We start from the raw sequence: 26,324 nt of genomic DNA on the forward strand, positions 1-26,324 counted from the left end.
CTAGACACTCGGACATTATGTCTTCTGTAATAGATTCTACGTCTGGCTTTTTAAATTATTTTTTTCTTGCTTGTAAAATTTTTTTCTAATTGGTTGTGAATAAATCTTTAGCAACAGAGGTTTTAGTAAAGTTATTAAAATTTCCTAAAAACCACACTGGTTTTAGGTAGCATCTTCAGCTGTTTGGTTTTTCTTGAGTTTTTAGAGAGTCTCCCTTCCTTTTGGTGTCCTGGTCAGTGGATGAAAGCCACTATTTCAGGGGAGCAGGCTCTTGCATTGTGGGGTGAGGGTTTGAGCCTCACCCTTGTTAGTTTATAAGCCTTCTCTTTATGGCCCCTTTTCGACTGTGCCTGTCTTAGGTCATTCCTTCTTTCAGGAATCGTACCCATCGTTGACTAACCAGTCATCTTAGGAGCCAGGCAGAGTTATGTGATTGAGGGAGGAGCAATGTCCTTTCTGAAATGCTTAGTTTTATTCATTTACTTATTTTTAGCAGCTGATGATGCCACCCTTTTAAAATTTATAATATATATTTTTAATTTTTAGAGCTGATTGCTATGTAAAGGCTAAGTTGACTGCCTCAGTATTTTTTCTGATTCTGGCTAACAGAAACTGATGGAAAGTGTCCAAACCTTCCTCACTTGCTTGGTTGATAGAATTCTACTTAAGCTAGGCAACTAGAAACATTTTCTTGAGGTGATTTTGATTGTTTTACAGATTCTAACAGTCCTGCTAGGGCTTGAGGCTTCCCTGATAAAGGGAATTTTGAGTTTTCTAATTCTATAGGTCATTTGTGAAAAAGGATTTAAACTATTTCCTATTACAATTATGTCTTATATTTTAATGACTTAGTTACAATTATAAATTAAAATGACCAATAAATTTTATATTTTACTTAATTATAATTTTTTTAAAGAAAATATACCTATTTATGTTGAGAATTTTATTGTTAAGCCAATCAATAGAAATACATATTTGTCACTCTGGGTTTGGTGACTTAACATTGAACAATATTGCTTCAAAAATGATCATAAACTAAATATTATATAAAAAGACATTATTAATAATTATTATATATTCTCTAATATTTAAACTAAGATTTCAACATTATAGGGCTATGAAATAGCAAATAAAAAGAATTAACAAAAGACCTTTGAAATAACACATACATTTTTAACAGAAAATATTTTTTCATAACTTTTCATACATCAGTGGAGGACAATAAGTTACTATTCCTAACCCAGTGGATGGCAAACTCATCAGTTAACAGAACCAGATATTAACAATACGATAATTGAAATTTCTTTTGAGAGCCAAATTTTCAAACTTAAACTATATAGGTAGGCACATGTCCCACTGAGACGGCGCCCGCACATAGCACTCTGTGGGAGAGCCATACTCAAGGGGCCAAAAAGCCGCATGTGGTCTGCCAGTTGCAGCTTGCCGACTAGAGTTCTTAGGGGAGGGGGAGGGCAGCCAGAAGGGCTGCCCCTGACAATTTTATTTCCTATAATTCTATTATTTATTTTCCTTCGTGGAGCCACAATTCACCTTAAGAAACTGACAATCAATAAGGTCCACACCTGTGGTTTTACATTAAACATTTAATGTAACTTTTAAACATTTCTGGCCCTTCTTGCACAACCGGAGGCGGGCTGAACCCTAGTCGGGCCGAGTTCCGGGGGGCGGGGCTCTCGGTGCTCGGCAGGCTGCTCTTTGTCCACCTCCCACTGGGGTGTGCCTGCAGCGGGTGAGCCAGAAGCACGGCGGGCGGGTGGGAGTGCTGACCTGAGCTCGCCTTTTCCCGGCAGGGGCCCCACTCCATTGTTCCCCACACTATGTGTCTGGGTCCAGCTTCTTACTCTCCTGTCACCTAAATTGCTCACTTGCTGCCCTTTTTCCCCAGAGGCTGTACAAAACTTCCCGGTGCGTATTCCCCAGACTTTTCTTTATTGCATTATGGGCACTGATTCTTTTCTAGCGGGGTCTTAATTTTTTCTCTCGAATCCTCTTCTTGTCCTAGATGTAAATCTGGCCGGACTAGGACGATGTAGCCTAGCACCCATTCTGTATGGAGCATGCTTTTAGCCACTGTGGTGGATTGTTAAATTTAGTCATTGATCAATGTAGGGGAACTAATCAGGGTGGCCTGGATCCTCAGTTACGATGTTCCAAACTGCCCTTACTATGAGGGGATTAAAAGTCCCAGCCCAGTCTGACCTGTGGTGGTGTAGTGGATAAAGCCTTGACCTGAAATGCTGAGGTTGCTGGTTTGAAACCCTGGGCTTGCCTGGTCAGGGCACATATGGGAGTTGATGCTTCCTGCTCCTCCTCACCCACCCCCTCTCTTCTCTAAAATGAATAAATAAAATAAAAATAATAAAAAAAAAGAAAGTCCCAGCCGATGGCCATCCAACCTCGAAGGTGGGCCATTCTGATTCACAGAGAGTACGAAGTGTTCTTTTTGACCTTTTAATTCCGAACCCACAGTTGTCTCCATAAGCTTCTTGAAAGTGCTTTAGGAGACCACCTAAGGGGGTCTTTTGTGTACTGGGCCCTCCTCCCATATTTAATAGCTAGGGCCACCGATTTACAAAATTGAAACTGTCCCGGAGAATGCAGGAATTTCCATACCAGTAAAAGCAAGAAAGATAAGACATAATAATTAGTACTCAGAATAAAGGATGTTTGACTATAGAGGTGTCAATTATTACACAAGACAAGAGGTAGGAGCCAAAAGAAGAGAATAATTTCTTCAGGGGAGAAGTCAGACAGAGTGCCTTGAAGCCAGAGGAGGGCTACCAATTTACAAAATTGAAACTGTCCTGGAGAATGTAGGAATCTCCACACCAGTAAAAGCAAGAAAGATAAGACAGATAATAATTAGCATCCTTCCCCGCCTCAGGGCACTGCCCTCAGTACACTTCCCTCCTGTCTCTTAAGTGCAGGTCATGGCCACCGGTGTCCATGCCATATCTCACAATCTAGACACAAGGGCCAGCACGGCTTCCATTCCGAGTTCTTGGACCAGCTCAAATGTGTCCTCTCCCTTAGCAACAGGGATGTGCGGAAGTGCTCAGCATGCACTCGGTCAGCTCTTCCACTCTATGGGGAAAAGAATAAGGTGAGCGCTCCTGAGGCTCCCATTAGCCAGGACACAAAGTTCTTGCTTTGCCCCATTTCCCTGACAAAGTCTCAGCCTCTCCCTTCCTAGAAGCAGGCCTGGTGTGCCTGGAGGAGTCTGGCATCTGCAGTTCTTGCTGACCCCTCAGTTCTGGGAGTCAACATTCCCATAATGCCTGGATCATCCAGGTCAGTGACCAGCAGCCCCTCTTCCTCTTCAGCTCCCACCACACCTGTGGCCACTTCATCAGCCTGGATGTGAACAATAGCAACACGTGCAAGAGCATGCTGGTGAGCTGGGGAGGTCTGGTGTCCCCTCGGTCCCCTCACTCAGACCTGAGTACAGACCTCTCCTGAATGGCTACTTTGAAAAGTAGCAAGCTCTTGGCTTTCTATGCATCATGCCATCCTTGGGAGGGGGAAGATGGCCACCAGAGTCCCCCAATCTACCCAGGAGGTCAAGGAGGCAGGCTTCATCTAGACCTAGAGCCAGCTCCAAAACCAATTGTAGAGTTAGAACGAGGGCCAGAAACAGAACTCATACCATCCTAAAGCTCAAGGAAGAGCCAATTTCAGTACTAACTGTAGCACTGGTTACAAAGTTAGAGCCTGTGTCAGCACCACCACCTGCACCAGCTTCACAGCTACAGCCAGCTCTGGCACCAGCTCTCAAACAGAAACAGTTCCAGCTCATCTCTAGCACCACCACCAGAAGTAGCACTGGCTCCAGCAAGAGCTTCAATACAAACTCCCGAGTCAGAGTCCACTTTATCATACATAGTCTCTCGTGCCAAACTCAACAACAGTTGTATCACCACCTCCAGAGCTAGAACCTTTCCTGAACAGAGTCCAGACTTAGAGTAGTGCCAGGTCAGAAATGGGGACCCATGCCAGTTTCAGAAGGAGTCAGGTCCGGAACTAGTCCTGGCATCAGTTCTAAGCTAGAGCCCCTACCAGCTCCAGAGCTCACACCAGTTGCAACAAAAGCTCTAGCTGTAACAACAAAACTAGAAATAGCTGAAGCACCACCACTACCAGCTACCCAGAGACAGAAGCAACTCTGTCATCAATTTGAGAGCTTCTAGCACCAGGTGTACACTTATAACTGGCCCCAACACCAATGAACAGCAATAGAGCCACTGTGAGTTTCCAAGCTAGAACCAGATCCAGAACCAGATCTAGCACCACCACCTTACCTAGAGCCAGCTCTATTATCTACTCCAGAACTAGGGCTAATGTAGACTCCACAGGAAGAGCCAACTAAAACTGCAGATCCAACACCAATTCTAGAACTAGAACTAGGTTCAGTGTCACTTTCAGTGCCAGCTGATGAGATCCAGCCAGCAGCAGTTCCAAAAACAGTCTTCCTGTCCCTAGTCTGTGGGGGCATTCTTTTTTTTTTTTCATTTATACCTATTTTTGTTTTTTTTTTCATATATTTTATAGAAAGTTATATAAAATTCATGCTAAATAAAGTCTGCCTTTTAAAACATTTTAAATTGTACAATTCAATAGCATTAAGTACATTTACTATGCAATGCACCATCATTGCTGTCTAGTTTCAAAACATTTCCGTCAACCTAAGCAGAAATCCTGCACCTAATCAGTAACTCCTCTTTCCCACTCCCCCTGTTCCCTGGCAACCAAGCCTATGTCTATTCCTTGACCCATTCAGGATATTTATACAAGTGGTGTATAACACAACAGTATAACACAACATGCTCTTTTGCTCTTCTACATGTGGATATCCAGTTTTCATGGTATCATTTGTTAAAAAAAAACTGCTTTTGTCTCATATAATGCATATAATGATCCTGCTACCAATCTTGAAAATCAATTGACCAGACATGTATGGATTTATTTCCTATCAATTGTATTCCATTGACCTGCATGTGCTGATCATCTGTTGAAACTTTGCTGAAGATGTTTATTTGCTCTGACATTTTTCTCTTTTAAGATTTCTGTGTAGAAGTTCAAGCCATTTCTAAATAGAGATGCTTTCACCTTCCTTTCCAACTTTGGTGTCTTATTTGTCTTGACTAATTGCTGTGGCTTAACTTCCATTATCATGTTGAAATAAAGTAGGGGGAGCAGGCATCCTTGTCTTGTTCCTGATGTTACAGAGAAAGCTTTCAGTCTTTCACTAATGAGTATGATGGTAGGTTTGAGGTTTTTATAAATATTATTTATGTTGAGAAAGTTATCTTCTACGTCCATTTTATTGAACTCTCTTTTCATGGTTTTGTACTTTGTCACATTTTTTTTTTCATTTCAATTGAGATGATCATGTGGTTTTACTCCATCTTATTGATATGCTATATTACATTGGTTGATTTACCTACTTGAACAACCCCCTTGCATTCTTTGAACAAATAGCACTTGATAAATATCCCTGTTTAATATGTGTTTAATTCTGTTTGCTAGTTTTTTGTTGAGGATTGTTCCATCTTTTCTCAAAATGAATTCTTGGCCTGTAGTTTCTTTTTCTTATAAGGTCTTTGTCTATCTCTGGTATCATGGTAGAATGCTGGCATCATAGAATGAGTTAAAAAATATGTCTTCCTTTTGCATTGTTTTGTAGGTATTTGAGAATAACTGGTGTCATATCTTCTTAAATATTTGGGAGAATTTACCAGGGAAGTTTTCTGATTCTCTGCTTTTCTTTGTTGGAAAGTTTCTGATAACTTATTCAATATTTTTACTATTATAGTCCTATTGAGATTTTCCACTTATTCTTGAGTCAGTTTTGGTAGTTTGTGAGTTTCTAGGAATTTGTCCACTTCATCTATCTTAACTGATTTGGGGGCATACAATGGTTTTTAGTACTCTTTTATTGAATTGATTGATTTGTGTGTGTGTGGGTGTGTGTGTGTGTGTGTGTGAGAGAGAGAGAGAGAGAGAGAGAGAGAGAGATCAATTCGTTGTTTCACTTATTAATGCATTCATTGGTTGATTCTTTTATGTGCCCTGACCATGGATCGAACCCACAACCTTGACATACTGGGGTGATGCTTTAACCAAATGAGCTACCTGGCCAGGGTTTAGTATTCTCTTAATAATCATTTTCTTTATGTAGAGTCATTAATGTCTGTCATTTCTGATTTTAATAATTTGCATCTTCTTGCTTTTGTCTTAATCTAAATAAATATTTGTCAATTTTGTAAATCTTTCTAAGAAGGAACTTCTGTTTGCATTGCTTTTCTTAAATGCTCTAATTAGGATTCTCTCCTTCCTTCTGCTAAGTTCAGGTTTACTTTCCTCTTTCCTTTTTTTTTTCCTAGTTCACCAAGTGCTTCTTCTAACAAGCCCTGGCACAGAGGTATACCCTCCAGTATCTTGGCTGTCATACAGGTAAGACCTTGCAGACTGGAGTAGACCGGGTTACCAGAGCATATTCTGCCTCGGCTGCCTGCCCAGGCCAACCTTATATTCCACCTTCATCCTGAAATTCTCTTGCTGTTGAAAATATACATGTTGTCATAAACAAGAAACCAGCTTATCCACAGCTGAACTGACCTTGCAGAGACCACTCAGTGACCTGGGTGCCCTCTGTCCTCTGGGACCCAAAAGACTATCCTACTTGTGCCAAGGAATGCTGCATGGGCATGGAGCCCGGCCCACCACCTATCACTGGCCTCTGAGTACTTCCCCAGTGTCTTACTGAAGGTGGGTAACTGCCACCTGTGCCCAAGGCACCCTGAGGTAACCACTCACCCAGTGGGTGTGAACACTGCACAGCCAGCCCTTCCATTCAGCCACAAGAGCCCCAGAGGAGAGCCCAGGACCAGCAGCAGCTCCAAGTCCATTGCAAGCACAGTCCTCCCTCACAGAGAGGACCTGCTGGTGTGTTCAGTGAGCACTCAGAGGCTCCTCCAGCTCTGAAGTGAAGGTCAACATGAGCTTTTTCCTGGAGTTTTCTGAAGGCCAAGAAAAGGTGAGTGCCTTCCCCTTCTCCCTGTCAGCACTGCCACAGCAACTCCCTTCTCAGGTTGTGTTCTCCAATCTGCACCCACAAAAGGAGCCAAGAAGCCCCAGAAGTTGCACCCTGGCATGAGGTGCCCTCCAGAGTCCAGGACTGCTGCTGACATTACCATCCTCCACTGTTTTGGGAGTCGACTTCCTCCTAGTTTCCTCAGAACCACGATTACAGTTCAACTTCTAATATCATCTCCTGGTCAGCTTCCACTATGCCCTTGACTGACACACACAGACCCAGCATGATGCCCCCAAGGTCTGCAACCACAGCTCCTCACTGTTGTTTCATATCCAGCAGGTGGATGGTGCTGCTTCATCCCTGTCAGCCCGGAGGACAACAGCAACACAGACAAGAGCATCCAGGTGATCTCCATGAGCCAGGTGGTCCTCTGCTTGGACCCCTCTGGGAATAGAGTGCTCCTGAACGAGCAGCCAGTTCAGGCCCTTGCAGGCAGCATATCTAGTCCCGGGAGGCAGACAACTACCACAGCCCACCACTGCACACATGAGAACACTGGGGGAGCTCTCCTATCCTCCTCCCTGGGGAGCACTTAGGAGATCCAGGCATTGGTGGGGGTGGATAATGTGCTCCACTCAGCTCTCTTCAGCTCTAGGATGCTGAAAAGACTACCTGGATTGTGGTTCCCACCCCCCACATGCTTGATTCCTTGTCTGGCATTCTGAGCCGTGTGGCCTGATCCTTTCACACACACCCAGTGTGCACCCTTCACCCCCAGTCCAGCCTCCCGAGAGCCTTCCTTACCTGCAGACCTACAAGCCCTGGTCGGCTTCAGCTCCCTGCCTGCAGGGCCTCTCCCACTGCCCTCATCCAGGATGGACTTTCCTCCAAGGCTGGGCTCAGGGGCCATTTCCTTGGGCTTCTGTTAACAGTACAGCCTTTGGGGTCAGATTGACCTGGGGCCATGTCACAGCCCTGTGACAGACAAGCTCATATCCTGACTCTGCAGAACCCCAGTCCAGCTGGCCTTGGTCACTTGCAGCTAAGGGACCTTGAGCTTCGGTGCTACTGCACAGCTATAAAATGGAGTGAACTCAGTGAGATGGGGGACTTCCTAATAACAGTAATTACCCCCAACACTCACTCTGCTCTCCTGTAGGGCCACCTCCCTCCAGGGATCCCTCCTGTCCCATTACAGCAGCCAGGGCCAGACTGGAACTCACATCCTGGAGTCCTGCCAGAGAAAACAGGGAGGGAGGCAGAGAGGAGGGGGAAGGGGCGGCCTGAGTTTCTTCCTGCCTGAACTCAGTGTCCACTGCCGCCCCCAGAACCCACTGACCCAGCCACACATGGAGCTGGCACCGAGGGTACAGTCTGGGCATAAGCGCAGTGACGTGGAGGTGTAGTCCATGACTCACGTCCCCAGGTCTCTGGCCCACCTAGTGGGAGTGAGGTGGTGCAGTGGTTCCAGGGATCATGGGTCTCAGAGCCAGGCTGCTGGGGTCGAGCCCTGCTGGCCAGGCTGGGACCTGTTGGTACAGTGTGCATGTCATGAAATGGCATCTCACATACACTCTGTGGCCCTGTCTGTGCCCTGCCATGGACAGGGGGCGGGCTGCTCTGCTTGGGAGTCCCCACGTGGAGAGAGGCTATGCACCTCCAAGTGTGCCCGGCCACCCCCACCTAGTAGCTGAGTCCACACTGAGCTGGGCTCATGCGATTCCATGTGCAACTCTCATGAAACAATTAGAAAACTGCAGCCAGGAGAGGTAGGGACTGGCCTAGGGCGGGAGGTGGCTGTCCCGATGGGAAGGGAGGATTCTCGCCTCCTGGTCCAGGACTACAGCCTCCTGGGGGGTTGCTTTGGGAACGAGAGCCTCTAAAATCCTGGGGCCCCCTTCCCACTCTTCCCATGTGGGGTTGTTTCTTCTGGGCACCTCCACACAAAGGTGCACGGGCCACCCGGACACATACACCCCTCCCTTCCCACCATGTATATGTTCAGTCTGCAGAGGCATTTTTGCAGTAGAGGAGAAACTTGGCCGTGTTACCTGTGCAGTGGAGCAGTAGGTAGAAAACATAAAAATATGTTGGGTGTTGTGAGGTTATTTTTACAATGTATAAATAATTATTTGAATTTTCAAAAATAGTTCATAAATTGAAGCATTGTGAGAAAAATATTCTTATATTTCTTTAAGCAGGCCAAAAAGGTAGGGATAATATGTGTTTTTGTATACATTTTAAAAATAATTATTTTATTATTGATTATGTACAGATAGAGAAAATGGGCAAAGTAAATTAATACCTTACTGTTTAGAATGTGCTTCACGTAAGCTTGGGAAATACTGTGTGACTCTGTAGAGAAGGACTTATTTATTTAGGATATACAACTAAGGAAAAATAATTGTATGATAAACAACAGTTACCTATTAGTTGAGAATATTCATTCTAATATATAGTGCATTACTGCCAACTTCGGAACCCCACGGGGACTTCCATTTGATTTTCCTGCCCTCTAATGGTCATTTCTCAAAATGCAGACAAAGCTGTATTGAGGTGAAACTATTAAAACTGGTGTGTGAATTACACTTCCAATTTTGGAGATCTGAGAAACCTGAGACATTTTATCACTCAGTTTCTTCATTTTAATTTTGCAACATAATCACTGTATCTCAATTACATATTCTCTTGAGATTAGACATAAAATTGAATTCTCACATTTCTTGACTGTTGGACTCAGTAAAATCTACAGTAATTTTCTGTAAAGTTTTTACAGATAGTATAAAATTAGACCTTATAACTACTGCACAAAGGGTGTTTGAAAATAAATATTAATAAGTGAATAAAACATTTAAAAATGTACTGTTTCCTACTACTAAGTCCTTTATATATTATATTTTATTTCTTATAACAACCCCATACACAATGTGAAGTATAAACTGTATTCAGATTTCATGAAATAAAGTAATACTAAGGGAGGCTAATAAAACTTAGGAAGTGGTACACCCCAGGCTTAAAACACTGAGTTTGTGTGCCTTAACTTTCCTTTTTCTTTAAAAAAATCTATATAATTAAGTTGAAATTGACTTTAATTTACTTAACCAGAACAATTTGTTATTGTATTTTAATGTTTTAACATATAGTTTAAGGCCCTGGCCGGTTGGCTCAGTGGTAGAGCGTCGGCCTGGCATGCAGAAGTCCCTGGTTCGATTCCCAGCCAGGGCACACAGGAGAAGTGCCCATCTGCTTTTCCACCCCTCCCCCCCCTCCTTCCTCTCTGTCTCTCTTCCCCTCCCGCAGGGAGGCTCCATTGGAGCAAAGATTGCCCGGGCGCTGGGGAAGGCTCCTTGGCCTCTACCCCAGGCGCTGGAGTGGCTCTGGTCCAGACAGAGCGACGCCCCAGAGGGGCAGAGCATCGCCCCCTGGTGCGCAGAGCGTCACCCCTGGAGGGCGTGCCAGGTGGATCCTGGTCGGGCGCATGAGGGAGTCTGACTGTCTCTCCCCGTTTCCAGCTTCAGAAAAATACAAAAAAAAAAAAAAAGAAAACAAAAACATATAGTTTAAGCAACATTCATACATCACATTTTTTCATGTTAACATATGCCAGCCTCAAAGACTTAAGTTTCTTCTATAAAGTTTAAGAACCAGGCTCCATTTTAGAGGTGAGGTTTTAGAAAGTGTAACAACACTTTCTTTTTTCCTTTTTTCAAAGAATTTTAGGTGCAGAAACTAGAGCTCAGTGTCCCTTTCATGGTAGACAATAAACTGTTGGAGGCCTGAATAAAATAAAAATGCTGACTCTCCACTGATTAAGAAGGAATTCTTCCTGCTTGATGGCTTCTGAGGTGGGTCATTGGTCTTCTTTTTCTTCTTTAGATGAGAGGAGGGGAGATAGTGAGGTGGACTCCCATATGCGCCCTGACCGGCCACCTGTTCTGGGACCAGCCTTGAACCAATCAAGCCACTGACTATGGGATGGAAAGAGGGAGACAAAGGGGAGGAGAGGGAAAAGCAGATGAAAAGCTTCTCATGTGTGCCCAGACAGGGAACGTGCATAGCTGGGCCCATGCTCTATCCAGCGAGCCTCCAGCCAAGGCCAACATTGGTCTTCTGACTCAAACTAGAATTTACACCATTAGCTCTCCTGGTTCTCAGGACTTTGGACTCAGACTGAATGACACCATTGGCTCTCCTGAGTCTCCAAGTTTGACTGTGGATGTTGGGACTTATCAGCCTCCATAATCATGTGAGCCAATTTCTTATAATTAAAGTACACGCACAGACACACACACACATAGATAGTCTGGGTTCTCCTACTACTAATACAGATTTTATTTCTTGAGAATAGGGAGATTACACATGACACGCTCATGTGAGGTAAGTTCTCAACAATGGGAAATGGACGTTATTTTTCCACTGTACATCCAGCACCTGTTCTGATTTCTGCTGCAGTGCACACTTCCCAAATTAAGCACGTGTTTACTGGTGAGGAGAAATGTACTGATAGCAAGAACTTGCTCTTATTCTTTTCCCATGAAACTGGTAGGAAAAGAAAGGACCAGATTCAGGGAATGAGGAAGCAGTCTTTTATTTATCAGGCACTTGGTGTGTATAAATAATGAAACATATCCTGTGCTAGGCGAAGATAGAGGTAAATACACAATTCCTGCTCTCACAGACCACACACTTCTTAGGATGGCAAGTAAAATCTGTATGAATAAAATCCTAATTAACAGGATGGCTTCCATATTAGTCTTAAGTGGGTATGGATCCAATAAATGGAGCCTAGTAATATACGAATCCAAAGCTGATAGGACTGAAAAGAGAAAGAGATCCACAGAATTTCAATATGCTGAGATTCAATATGCTGATCAGTAATTCATATTAACAAGCAGACAAGAAATCAGCAAGGAAGGGGAACAACTTCTCCCACCAAAGGGCATCACAGGATGTGCCGAGCACTGAACCTAAACAAAGTAGAATGCACATTCTTTTTCAGGAGCACCTGGAACACTCACCAAAACGGACTGAATTCTGGGCCGTAAAATGAGTTAGCATACGTTTAAAACGATTGAAATCCAACATTTGCTTCCCTTCTGGCCGCAAACCCCTCCTCCCTGGGTGCAGATGGTGCGAGCTCAGAAGGACAGGCTCGCACTCAGCGGTGACAGGCAGCAGCGGCTGTCAGTCTTACGGCCCTCAGCGCAACAATGTCAGACTGCGTGGGGGGAGGGGAAGATGGTGAGAGACGGGGAAGAGAGCCAATGAACAGGACGAACCCTGGCAGTGACGTAAGGAGCGGAGAGGCGTATCAGCTACAGCCGTCTCTTGGTTTCTGGTTTGGATACCTGGATGATGATTCGTGTTTTCAATAATAAAAATAAAATACAGGTACCCTCCACCTTTATTTTTTTTGAAACAATAAGGATTGCTCTGATACTTCTTCTTTTTCAACCCTCACCATATTACCTACCCGAGGTAGAGGGAAATTCGCAGACGAAAATAATCGGCGAAAGTGCCGCCGAGTAACGGAAGTAATTTTACGGAGAGCCGTAAAGCACATCCTTTTCCGGTTCACGACAGCAGCTCCGACCGTCTCTGCCGGCCTTCCTCGGGTAAGCGCGTGTGCCGCTCTCGCTTATTCAATTCTTACCTTATTCCGGGCCTTTCCCTGCTGTCGCCCCGGTCACCCTGCATCATGTTCAAGAAATTTGATGAGAAAGAAAATGTGTCCAACTGCATCCAGTTGAAAACGTCAGTTATTAAGGGTATTAAGAACCAGTTGATAGAGCAGTTTCCAGGCATTGAACCATGGCTAAATCAAATAATGCCTAAGAAAGATCCGGTCAAAATAGTGCGATGCCACGAACATATAGAGATCCTTACAGTAAACGGAGAGTTACTGTTTTTTAGACAAAGAGAAGGGCCTTTTTATCCAACTCTAAGACTACTACACAAATACCCTTTTATCCTGCCGCGTCAGCAGGTTGATAAAGGAGCCATCAAATTTGTACTCAGTGGAGCAAATATCATGTGTCCAGGCTTAACCTCTCCCGGAGCCAAGCTTTACCCTGCTGCAGCGGATACGATTGTTGCAATCATGGCAGAAGGAAAACAGCATGCTCTGTGTGTTGGCGTTATGAAGATGTCTGCAGAAGATATTGAGAAAGTCAACAAAGGGATTGGCATTGAAAATATCCATTATTTGAATGATGGGCTGTGGCATATGAAGACGTATAAATGAACTTCAGAAGGAAAATGCTTGGGCTCTATGTGGACGTTTTGCTATGTCTGTATTTGTGTCTGTGTGTGACAGCATGAAGACAACCTTTATGGTTATGCTGAATAAATTCAATAGTTGCTACAAAAAAAGTAAAGAGTTGGAATGAGCCCATATATCTGTTTATCTCTGTCATTGTGTGCATTTTTGTGTCAGTGTGTATGCCTGTGACTGTGTGTCTGCATGTGTGAGAATGTGTGTGTGTGTGTGTGTGTTTGTAGAAGGATAATTAAATTTACTCTCATCTATTTAAGCAGATAACAGTTCAAACAAACGTAAACTATTTTTTGCAGAAAAAGAGATTTCTGTGTCAAGAGCACAAAATTGATAGACACCCAACGATGTCAGTGAAGAATTGAGAGGAAGAAAATGACTGGAGAGGGTCCCTAAACAACTCTATTAATATGAACATTTAAGGGATAAGCAGAAGATGGGAGGCTTAAACAATTTTACTAGAGGCAGAAAATCCAGTAAAAAAGATAGGTGGTAGTATTGGTTGTCCACTTAGTAAACACTGCCCCCTCCCTCCTTGCTGGCAGAATTCTGGCCATCCCTTTTCTACATGAGCCCAGTAAATGCTGATTAGCCTGGTCCACATGATGGTTTATTTCCCAGTGAGATTGATTCACTTATAAGGCATGGGGCTTACTGCCTATTAGACCCTCTCTATTTAGAAACCTTTAAGAAGCTGGGTGTCTTTTCTCCCTTGGATTTGACTCCTTTATAGGTGAATATGTGATCTGTGTTATTAGGGGCCACTAAAAGATTTCTGGAAAACATTCTTAAGCTCTTAAAGATAATATGGGGGAGAAACAGTCTCTCGGAATGGATATTGGCATGTGTGAGTTTGCTCTTCCCAAATACACACACACAGTTATACACTCACAAACTTGATGTGCAACAAGCCTGACCACGGTAAAATTGAGAATAGAAAGCAACAATGCCCTTCATTTATGATCAATAGCCATGAAGATGCCATGTATTGGGGCGTCTCATTAAGAGGTGTGGCTGTTATGAGAGATACAATTGCCTCACAGATTACTCCATATTTACGTAAGGTTTCTGAAATTGAAAGCCAGAGGTGTCCCAAATTTTACAGAATGATATGGACACCCAACTGAGAAATTAATTAGAGGAGGATAAAATAGCTCGTGAAAGCTTAATGACTTTTGCATGAGCTGTTTCAGTGTAATTCTATTAATGCAAAATCAAGTGCAATAAATTTAGAATGGAAAGTGAGAAGCTAGGATGTGGATGTTGAGATTTCATGTTATCCCTTACAGAATTTTGTTTGCAAATTAGAAGATACTGGGTGAAAGCTAAAGGAAGGTTATAATTGAGATATTTTGTTTTGGAGTTTAGATTATTTTTTGTTATTTTGATTGATTTTGTTGCATGTTAATAAGATTTTTGAGTATGTATATATGCTAAGGGAAAAGATTCACTAAGAGAATACTGGACAGGGATGTAATCAGTGGAACAGGAAATTAGGAAGGATTGTCTCTAAAAGGAGAGGTGGAAGGACAGCCTACTCATCAATCTACACATTTGTATCATTTCTTTTATTCATAGCATTGTCATGTAATAACTCTTAAATACTTCTCAACAGAGAATCCTCTGAGGATTAGGGCTTTGCCCCTATTAATTCTTCACCCCAATCAACACCAATTAGTGATGGATACCTGTGGAGGACCTCTAAACTTTGCATGACAATATTCTGGAGCATGTATGACTGACAACCAGAGAGGGAGACAGTCAAATTAAGCAACTCTTAAGTTCATTTACAGTATCTTAACTATTTCAACTAAAAGTTGAAAGAGGAACCCTCTGGATCTAGTCTTAACCTTCACTCAAGTGTCTTCATCTATGCAAAAACTACCTTCTGTTCCTGGTTCACTTGGACCCTAGGTGAAAGGTAATATGGCTGTGACTGCTGAGTCACAGAATCTCCAGTACTGAATTTGTTGCTATGCACAAGGGGGCTTTGGAGGAAAAGTTTATTGAGAGGAACTGGCAGACTTGCTTCATGTTATGAAGCTTCGCTCTTCTCTGCAGGCCCCTAATGCTCCTTCCCCTTAACTCCTGCCTCAGCTGCTTTAGAAGAAAGCTCATTGGGCCAGTTCAGTGGGATAGAGATGAAGGTGACCATCCAATTTTCTGGGATTGAGGTGGTTCCTTGGATCCTGGACTTCAGGTGGAAAACTCAGGTAAGTCTTGGAATATAGGTATAAGCAGCTCACTCTAGGAGGAACTCAAACTTTATTGCTCTGTTGGGTACTGATGCCCAAATCACCACCCTGCTTTGTCCTGTGGGAAGAACAATGTTGGGTGTAGGGGTGGCCAAAGATGGTGAGGGCAAAAGCAAAATCCCTGACTCTGTATGAGAGGGAGAGAGTGCCACTGGCCTAGGGCCAGTCTGCTCCAGCCATTCATAGGCTAGTTTCTCCTGCCACTTTTTAGCAAGGGAGACATGACCTCCTGTGGCTAGTATAGCCCCTTGTGCACAGGTGTTAAATTCTTGGTTTTTGTTATCACTGGTGGAAGAAACACCTGAATTTAACTGATAGGGTTTGAGAAAAACTTGAAAAAGAAAAAAATGGTAAATCACCAGTTCACTTAAGAAGAAATACATACTTCAAGTAATTACATTTATAGTTAAAATTCTTCAAACAAAAAAAAGTCCAAACCTGGAAAGTTTCACTGGTGAATTTTAACAAATATTTAAAAAAGATATAATAAATATTTTACAGAATTTCTTCTACAAGGAAGAAGTTTTGGGGACACTTCCCAGCTCATTTTATGATGGCAGCATTACTCCCAAATCCAAATCAAATACATCATAGGAAAATAAAACTATGAACTAATATCCTTCATAAATATAAACACAAATATCTTAAAAATATATTTACAAAGTATGTAATATTCACAGCAATATGTAAAAATGGAAAAGTAGGTTTATTCTGGAAAGAGAAAACTGGTTCAACAATCAGAAAACAATATAATAAACTCTAGGGAAAGTATATGATCGTTTCACTAGATGCAGAAAACAAATTTTTTACATGATTCTATACTAATTCATGTGATAAAAGATGTCTTCCTCAACCTGATAAATATACAAAATACATACTTAACGTATTTATTGGTGAAAGAGGGAGTGCATTCTTGCTAAAATCAGGAACATGACAGTGATGCCCCTTATACTTCTATTAATCATCCTAAGTAGTGCAATAATGGGAAAAAAATTTAAGAAGGCATACAGCTTGAAAATATAAAATTAAACTGGCTCTAGTAACATGGAATTTAATTGTCTAAGTAGAAAAATCTAAAGACATATATAAAACTACTAAAACAGATAAGTGAGATTAGCAAATCAATATTTTAAAATCAAGTGCATGCCTATGCTAGCAATAAATGATTGGAAATTGAAATTTTAAAACAGACCATTTTCAGTAGCATCAAAACACTTAAAATAATTATGTATCAACAGAGTATGTGCATGATCTGTATGCTGAAACTGGAAAAACACTTAGGAGAGAAGCACTGATTAAACAGCCATTAATAAACATAGTAGTGTGCTCTGTTCGTGAACTGGAAGCTCAATAAGGTGATAATGTCAATTGTCCAAAAATGAATGTATAGATTTTTAAATATAATTTGAGTCAAAATCACACTGGACTTTTTTTTTTTAATTGGTGTTTCTGTAAGAAGGGAACATTTCTTTTTTATTTTTTTATTTTATTTATTCATTTTAGAAAGGAGAGAGAGAGGGAGAGAGAGAGAAACAGAGAGAGAGAAGGGGGAGGAGCAGGAAGCATCAACTCCCATATGTGCCTTGACCAGGCAAGCCCAGGGTTTCGAACCGGCGACCTCAGCATTTCCAGGTCGACACTTTGTCCACTGCGCCACCACAGGTCAGGCAAAAATCACACTGGATTTTAAATAAGAATAGATGAACTATTTTTAATGGCAATTCAAAGGAACAGAATAGCCCAACCATTTTGAAAAAGGGAGAACAAAATTGTTCGGCTCCACTACCTGCCTTCAAAGCTTATGATAAAGCCGAGGTAGACATGTCAGTGTGATATTAGCAAAAGGAACTGAGAGAGGAAATTCCAGAGATAAACATGCTAAATATTGTTGATTGATTTTCTACAAAGTTGCAAAGGTAACTCAGTTCAGGAAGAATAGTCATTTCAACAAATAATGCAGGGGCATGAATATTATAAAATGTTGAACTTTGGCCCATACATTGCAATGTAGACAAAAGTGAACTCAAGCCTGACCTGTGGTGGTGCAGTGGATAAAGTGTTGTCAACCTGGAACACTGAGGTTGCCGGTTTAAAACCCCGGGCTTGCCTGATTGAGGCACATATGGGAGTTGATGCTTCCTGCTCCTCCCACCTTCTCTCTCTCTCTTTCTCTCTACTCTCTCACTAAAATGAATAAAGTCTTTTTTTTTTTAAGTGAACTCAAAATGGATTATGGACCTAAATGTTAAAATGCAGCAAATTTCTAGAAGTAAACATAGGAGAAAAACGTTATGACCTAGAATTAGAAAAGATGTCATAAGCATAACGCCAAAAGCACTACTCTCAAATAAAAGAAAATTAATTGAAATTAAGAACTTCTGAGTTTTGAAAGACACTATTAAAATGAAAAAAACAAGCCGTAAGCTAAAAGAAAACATCAGCAAAACTTATAGTGGATAAATAATTAGCATTCAAAAAATAAACTCAAAATCCAATGGTGAAAAAGCAGAAGCAACAGAAACACTGGCCAAGAGATTTGAGCACACACTTCACCAAATAGGATGTATAAAAAGCAAATAAGTCCATAAAAAGATGCTCAACAACTTAAATCATTAGAGAAATTAAAAATAAGCCACAATGAAATACCCCTACCTATGTATTAGGATGAACAACAACAAAAAAGACAAGCTACATAAAATATTGGCAAAAATGATGAACACATAGAACTCTTACCCATTGGTGGTAGAAATGCAAATAGTGTAGCTACTTTGGAAAAAAAATAGTGGCTATCTTTGTGTACCCCACCCCCCCAAACTATCAACACATAAAGGGACATTGTTACTTTTGTAACACGTTTACCCATTCTCAATCTTTATTTTGCAAGAAATCTTTTAATGGTAAACACATTGCAGATAAGGACCAATAATGATTTTAAATATTACAAATCGAGCTTTTCAAACTCTAAGGATTAATAATAATGTACATGTTGGCACAATTTTTCTTTTTACCTTGATGCACTTTCTCATTCTTTTAAAAATTAAAGTCTACATTAATCCTAGGACATAGTCACTTCAGTCCATCCTCATATGATAAACTCCAGGAAAATTTAAAATTCATTTATAAAGAGCATGATTGCAATTCTTGCATGCTTTTCAGCAGAGTTAAATTTGGGATATACTAAATTATTTCCTTTAAAAATTCAGTTGGCTCAACATATTTTCAAAAGAGGAAATTCCAAGGCTTTGAAAAGCACATCTGTGTCTGTCACAGAGAAAACACTGCCTAAGCAGAACAAGTCTTTCTGACTATGCAAAATATCAAATTTTCAATCTCATTTTCCTGGATTATCCCTATATAAAGACTTTTTTATCTTCAGCCAGAATGATTCAGAAATGTGGGCAGGCCAGAATGTGGCCTGGTCATGTGGACATGGTCATGTCAGAACTTAGGCAAACAACTGTGAAAAGCAAATACTATATTAAATTATTTTCTTAGGACATCATAATTCTTTTTAAAGTAAGCTTGTCCTTTCCTGAGTGGTGAGAACTCCACTTGAAGATGACTGTGCCTTTCCAAAGCATGAAATGAGCAGCATCTCCAAGGGTTCCTTAGAGACACACTGACATAGGTAATTATGTCTATATTCTTTTGAAGTCAAATGTCAACTGATTCTCTTACGTTTGTATTTCTTTCTATATCTCATTAAAAACGACAATGTAAGAAAAATAATAAAAAAATTGTTAGCTAGAAAACCTCACATATGTGACAACATAGGTGAGCCTGAATAGTGTCACACTAACGGAAGACACATTTCTAAATCCAGCACAGAGTCTCGAGCAACAGAGAGCTGTGATTTTTTTGTTATATTTACTGGTAATGCTGGTTTTTTTCTTTCTTAATTATAAGGTGACCAACTTTTTTACAATGAAAAGGAGGACAAAAATAAATGGAAGGAAACAGTATCGTAAATAAAAGAAGCATTTTATTCATTGCAACAATAACACACTATAGTATGATAAATGCATAATAAGAACATTTGTAATATTTTATATTATAATTATGCTTGCATGCCTATTAATTTTTAATAATAATTGTAAGAAAAAACTCATTTAGTAAAAGTAAATATCAAACAAAACCACTAACTTGGAGTGATATTTGGGTGTATTTATCATTTTCTAATTAAAAATGACTGTTTTATGCAACTATTTAATAAAAATGCATTATTAATAGACATGGTTTGAGGTTAGATTTCCACTTTAAAACTTGAATTTCTGGAAAATACTTGTAAATAAAATTATATGTATTTGAAAATTATTAAGTAGATAATGAATTAATAAAATGTGAATTGTGCTTACCTGTCTATGATTGAATATTCACTGAGAAAGAAATAATTGTGAGTCTACAATGTCATATGTGCCATGTTGTGTTTCAGTAAGAAGTACACAAAGCCATTTGTGTGCTCGGTGTATTATGCACTCTCTCAAGGTCTCCCGTGTGGAGCACATGCATCTCCTAATTGCATCTGGCTGCACTGTACTAATCCTTGACGAATCGTCATGTCAAATACAAATACGTCACATCACATGCAGTGGATCAACTCTGCATCAATTGAATATGGACATTTACAGATTAGTCTTCCAATATCAAAAAAGAGGACATATAGGAGGATACTTTTTGAGGGAGGATAGAACTTACAAAAGAAGGACTGTCCTCCCTAAAGGAGGACAATTGGTCACCTTATTAATTACCTTCCAAGTTGTCCTAGATGATATTTTAGAAGCAGCACTAAAATTTTGAATATCACTCTTTAAATTACAAGCACCATTTCAGTGACTATGAATTAAAAATGAGCCCTTAAAAGAGCAATGCCCCCATTCTGGCGGATGAACCAAAGAGGCTTAGTTTTATTATGTTTGTTAAAATTCAGCTAATATACAACCACTCTGTAATTAAAAGATGCTATAAGATGGACATAAAGGAAACTCCCTGAGCTACAAACACTTCCCCACAGCATTAGGTGGTGATTAACTCTCATAGCTACTACCACCATTACTTCCTTCTTCCTTTTCTGGTGCTCCTCCTCCTAAACCTATCTGGTCCTCCCTCTGTAGTCTCCCCTTCTCTTCAAATACCCTTAAAATAACCATAATTTATAGAAAAATTATTTGAGATAGGATTATAAACTTTTGGGGGCTCACAAACTTGAGGCATAGAGAGGTTAGGCTAATTACTCACATTCACAGAACCTGTGAATGGTAGAGATAGGATTGGACCTCAGATAGTCTGACTCCAGAATCTGTGAGGTAGTCTGTAGAAGACACCACGATATTTCCCCTATTAATTCTACATGTTATTTCACATGTTGACTCACCGCCAGACTCTTGTAAGAACTGTTAGTTTCCTATTATGTAATGAAAAAAAAAACCCCCAAGTTACAGAGCCTTTGTTTTCAATATGATCATCTCCAAAACCTAACCACTCCACTCCAATCCAGCCAGCCTGTTTTTCTCACTCTCTTACATGGTATTTGTGGACATTGGGAGTTGAGCTTTGCTTCAAATTTTCCTTTTATGTTGGGTTCATTATTCCCTCTTGGCCTAATTACCTTATTACATTTTTTCAGAACTGATGAGAATTCTACATTTTCTCTATTAGATTTTCCTTTATTATGCCAGTCACCAAAAATCAAATCTTCTGATATCTTAAAAGAACTTAATGCCTGTTACCTTATTTTGCCATTTTATCACATTGACCTTGTGGAATCAAATGAAAGCTGCATTGATTGTCATCTAGTTGCCAATACCTGATGCTGGGTATTTTGGGACAGCAAAGCAGTGTGACATAGGGTTCTTGCACTCAGAGATTATCTATGTATATATATGAAATCAAGATAGAAATATGAATTTTTTAATAAAACCAAAACTATATATAATAAGCCAAGATGATATCAAAGTAACTGGCACCACAAAGATAGGATTTATGAGAAACAATTGTTGTTGGCATGAAGAGGAAGAAGAGGTAACTCATGTCTGACCAGTCAAGGAAGATTTATGGAAGATACAAATGAGACCCAATGCCATAAAAATGAAACCTATATTTTGCACAGAAATGGAATGTAAGAATGGAGAAGATGAATTAAATCCACAAAGGAGAAGGCTTTGTGTTCTCAGTCATTGCACTCATCGAAAGGCAATAGATCACCTATTCTTTGATCCTAGCTATGGAATGTTTATTTGGAGAGTGTCATGCAAGAGAGACATGCAGGGAAAATTCTAAGCACTCTAAACAGAGAGAGCTGAGACCCTGACTCAGAGAGTAAGAGCAAGAAGGGAAGGGAAATAAAAGTGAAAAAGTCATGTCTATGAGTTCTCTACTCATTGTTGAGTGTGCGTGCCCATTCACACTTTTGTAGTAGGAGCAAAATATTTGAGATTTGAACAGACCAAGCAGACATGAACTTTTTCCTACAGATTCTGCAAATAGCAATTCAATAGAAACAATCATGTCTGTTATCTCACATCATTTAGCTTCACAAGAACAACTTCACTCCCTCACCTGCCTTACCAACATTGAAAGGATGTTATAAAATTTAAATAAAGTGATAAAATATGTAGAAGCTATAAAAGTATTTCCTCAAATTGTGCCACATCTAAAATACCATTAGAAATAAATATTGATATAAATTTAAAAAATAATGAGTCTAAAGGGTTTCTGAACAACTTGGTGATCAATATTTATGTAATACCTAAGATATTAACTCTTCTCTTAGAATTCCTGTGTTCAAATAGCCAACCTCCTGCTTGTTCTGTGTGTAAGTACTCTACATGTTTCTTCCATTCCTCTTCTGCATTTGGAATTAAATGAAAGACAAATCAGTCAAATGAACATTAAAATATTCATTACTGTAGAATTTATCAGAAAACATGGCTTAATTGTGTGGCAACATGTTTTTACTTATACTATGACAAACTCACAAAATTTAGTGTCAGAAACTGCTGGAAATAAGGCTACAAAATATCTTAACTCTATTGATTATGGCCACATCATATGTCTTTGTTTGAACCTCATTTCATTATCTATAAATGGAAATAAATATTAAACCAACCTTACAGACACTCTTGTAGTTGTTTGACAGCCCACTGATAACATGTGAACATATTTCATGTATTTTTGCCTGGTGTAAACATTTTATTAAGTATTAAAAAACAATAACACACTGTACTGTCTCTGAGATGATGTGAGACTTAGTAAATTCAGAGGTTCAGAGCTTCTGGCTATAGGACACTTGATACACCAGGCACTCTCTCACTATATACTTTGGTGACAAATGTATAGCTCCAGAATTTGTACCTTGAATACATTTATGTGTATTTGCTCATTCTTCCTTCTGTGATTAGTCAACTATGCATTTGTGTATCTTTTTTTCACCCATATCATTTATCATATTGTATAAAGAGAATACATTTGGGTTGACTTCAGTTTTTTCAAAATCTGACCTAAATGCATTTGCTCAACTAGAAAATCTTTAATTGTTATCATGTCTACATTACTCACTTTATCTTCTTTTCTGTTTACCTTGAGCTTTAGTTTACTGAGTCGTTATGTAAGTTCTTATTTTAGAAGCCATTCTTGCTCACCTCACCCCTCTTCCAATCCAAACAAAGAAATAGTGTTCTGTAGGCTAGTGTATACAGGAGAAGGTTTGTGTGTTCTCCTGAACATCAGTTGAGTTGAAGAAATGATGGGACAGCCACATGAAAAATTACCCAGTTTTAGATCTGTAAAGCCAGAAGGCACGGCCAGGGCCACCATCACAGCAGCCTGGCCCATGCAGGTTCGCATTGGATTCGGAAAGTCGGTAAAGAAACAGCGGAGCCACAAACTGGTGGGCCATAGTCTTTAATTCTAGCTTGTACCTGGCGGGCAAGTAAAAAACATACACTGGGCTCCAAAAGCCAATCATATTCAGTGCTCACAAAGCCACTGACTTATCCGAGTTTCCTAGAATCAAAGGTTTCTAGCTCACCAGATTTATTCACCTCTGTTCCCCATCTCCTTCCTTATCCCAGATACAAACTCTACACAAACTGGCATCTCACTCAGCACTTCGCCATCTTGGCTGCTTCTCCTGGCCTCCTCCACGTGGCCTTTCTCTGCTCTCCTCTGCTCTCTCTTCTAATGATAATCTCAGGAACCAAGAGAGCAAGCTCCGGCTCCGTCCTCATTTTATAGTGTAGATCCATAACCTTTAATCCAATATACAAAATAGGGAAGTCTCTACTACAAAGTCACTTTTCTGAGGCATGATTGGATTGTACCACCCCACATCAAAAAGGGTGGGAAAGGCTTAATCCCAAAACCAAGCCCCAGGCTACAAGGATTCTCAACACACATTAATATCACCTGGGTGACGGCCTCCATCTTTAACAAAGTGAGCATAATACATTTTATCTGCCCAACAAGATCTGTGTATGCATTTGAAATAGATGTTATAAATTAAGGTGTAGTTTTGAGTGCCCTTAATGCACAATATTTATTCCTCTACTTTTAAAGGAATAGGCTTCCAAGGCTTACCTACTGAGACAGTTGTGTTGTTTGGATCTACTTATTCCCTACTTCACCCTTTCTTTACAAATGCACCTAGATTTTTGTTCCAGAATTTCTTCAACCCCCCAAATCAGTTTGGTCCAGGAGTCTCTAGACCGGTGTTTCCCAACGTGGGGCCTGTGCCCCACAGGGGGGCAATTCGATAGTTAAGGGGGGCAATTTGAAAATGGACTCAACACGACTTTAACTCTTTCGCCCCAGGCCATTTAAATGCAATGCTAGATATCGGTGCCAAATTTAACAAAAAATGCAATTCTTAAATAATTGCGGTAAATAATTATTAAGTATAATTTCATTTGACGAAACCAAAATATCAACTGGGTGATTGGCGTCGTCAAGTAAACTTCGTCCTGGGTTCACCGCGGAGCATGCCGTCTGCCGCGGGGAACCCCGGAAGTTTTAAAAACTCGCTAAACAACGCAGTTATTCTCACCTAATTGGCCCATCGCAACTTCTGTATTGTTTCACATCATTCAGTTGGTGTTAATTTGAAATAAGTGTCAGTCAAAACTGTTGTAAAAGCTCGCTGATTTAATAAATATACATATATATATTGTATAGATATAATTGGTAAGTATTTGATTTTATTTTTATCAATATTAAACTCTTTATTAAGTACTTCTTGCATCGGGGCTAGAAAGCACTAATATTTTATAAATATTATTGGGGCTATAATAGTGCATGCATGACAATTTTAATTTTAGAAGCATAACTTTCCAGAAAATTTTGTCAAGTGGAAAAAATATAGATACCTTTTGATTTGTGGTGGTAGTGTAGTAAATGTGTTATATACATTTAAATAAATATGAATTTTTAGTATACGTTTACTCTATGTCACATTGAATATATTTTAACACATATTTTAATATTAGTTTTTAATTGATCTTATTTTTATTATAGCCCATAGTAAAATGAGTGGTGCAAGCAAGAAAAAAACTCGTCAATATTCGGTGGAATATTTAAAATTTGGGTTCATACCCGCTGTTCACGATGAGCGAATTCCTTTTTGTCTTTTATGCCAGCAATGCTTGACCAACGAATCAATGAAATGAAGTCATCCTGAGGCGCATTTGAAGGCGAAACATAGTGCTCATATTAATTCAGATTTGAGTTATTTTAAAACTTTAAAGAAAAATTTTGAAAAAAGAACAACATTAAAGTCTCTATTTACTGCTCATACTTCAACTAATAATCGTGTTCTTGAGGCTAGTTATCAAATTTCTTTATTCATCGCTAAAACTGGAGAAAATCACACTATAGGAGAGAATTTAATAAAACCGTCAATATCAGCATTTCTTAAAACGGTTCTTGAAAAAGATGACAAAGATGTAAAAGCTATGCCACTCAGTAACAATTCTGTTAGCAGAAGAATAGATGAAATGAGTGAGGATATTGAAAAACAACTTATTGAAAAGCTGAAAACAAGAAAATTCTCCTTGCAAATGGATGAATCAACTTTGAGAGACAGTGAAGCAGTATTGATAACTTACATAAGATATATTGATAAAGGACATTTTGCTGAAGAAATGTTGTTCTGTAAAAGATTAGAAAGCACCACTACCTCCAAAGATATATATAATAAGCTAAAAAACTACGTAGATGTCAATGATATACCAATGAAAAATATAACATCTTGTGCTGCAGATGGTGCTCCCAATATGATGGGCAAGAAAAATGGCTGCTTAAAATTGATGAAAGATGCGAATCCAGAAATGATTCTTGCGCATTGTGTTATTCATAGGGAAAACTTGGTAGCTAAAAACATCTTGCCTGTTCTGAATGAAGTATTACATACAGTAATAAAGTGTGTTAATGCTATTAAAGCTAGTGCCAAATGTGAGCGTCTTTTCAAGCTATTTTGTGAAGAACAAAATGAAGACCATGTGAGACTTTTACTTCATACTGAAGTCAGATGGCTATCTAAAGGAAACTGTTTGAAAAGATTTATGGAACTGTTTGATACTCTTAGTGATTTTTTAAGCGACAAACCTGAAATGAAGTATCTGTTAACAATAGATGGTAAAGCATTTGTGAGTTATTTAGCCGATATCTTTGAAAAACTAAATATATTAAATAAGCAACTTCAAGGAACAAATAAAACTCTTGTAGATACAAAAGCAAAGATATTTGG

At 39.9% G+C, this 26,324-nt stretch overlaps 1 protein-coding gene and 2 long non-coding RNA genes across 3 annotated transcripts; 2 read left to right on the forward strand and 1 right to left on the reverse strand.

Moving 5' to 3' along the window:
- The first annotated feature begins 1,788 nt into the window (after positions 1–1,788).
- On the forward strand, positions 1,789–8,203 carry LOC136306958 (uncharacterized). The gene is made up of 3 exons (XR_010725721.1): positions 1,789–1,926; positions 6,405–7,057; positions 7,394–8,203. It is a non-coding gene; the product is annotated as an uncharacterized lncRNA (long non-coding RNA).
- On the reverse strand, positions 1,920–12,291 carry LOC136306957 (uncharacterized). The gene is made up of 3 exons (XR_010725720.1): positions 12,076–12,291; positions 8,202–8,291; positions 1,920–3,105 (listed from the first exon to the last, which is right to left on the reverse strand). It is a non-coding gene; the product is annotated as an uncharacterized lncRNA (long non-coding RNA).
- A 349-nt stretch (positions 12,292–12,640) lies between these two features.
- LOC136337852 (malignant T-cell-amplified sequence 1-like) lies at positions 12,641–13,302 on the forward strand. The gene has a single exon (XM_066279734.1). The coding sequence runs from the start codon at positions 12,756–12,758 to the stop codon at positions 13,299–13,301; it is 546 nt and encodes a 181-aa protein (XP_066135831.1). The 5' UTR covers positions 12,641–12,755; the 3' UTR covers position 13,302.
- Positions 13,303–26,324: the final 13,022 nt, after the last annotated feature.

Source organism: Saccopteryx bilineata, chromosome 5 (assembly GCF_036850765.1).
Source record: "Saccopteryx bilineata isolate mSacBil1 chromosome 5, mSacBil1_pri_phased_curated, whole genome shotgun sequence".
NCBI lineage: Eukaryota > Metazoa > Chordata > Mammalia > Chiroptera > Emballonuridae > Saccopteryx > Saccopteryx bilineata.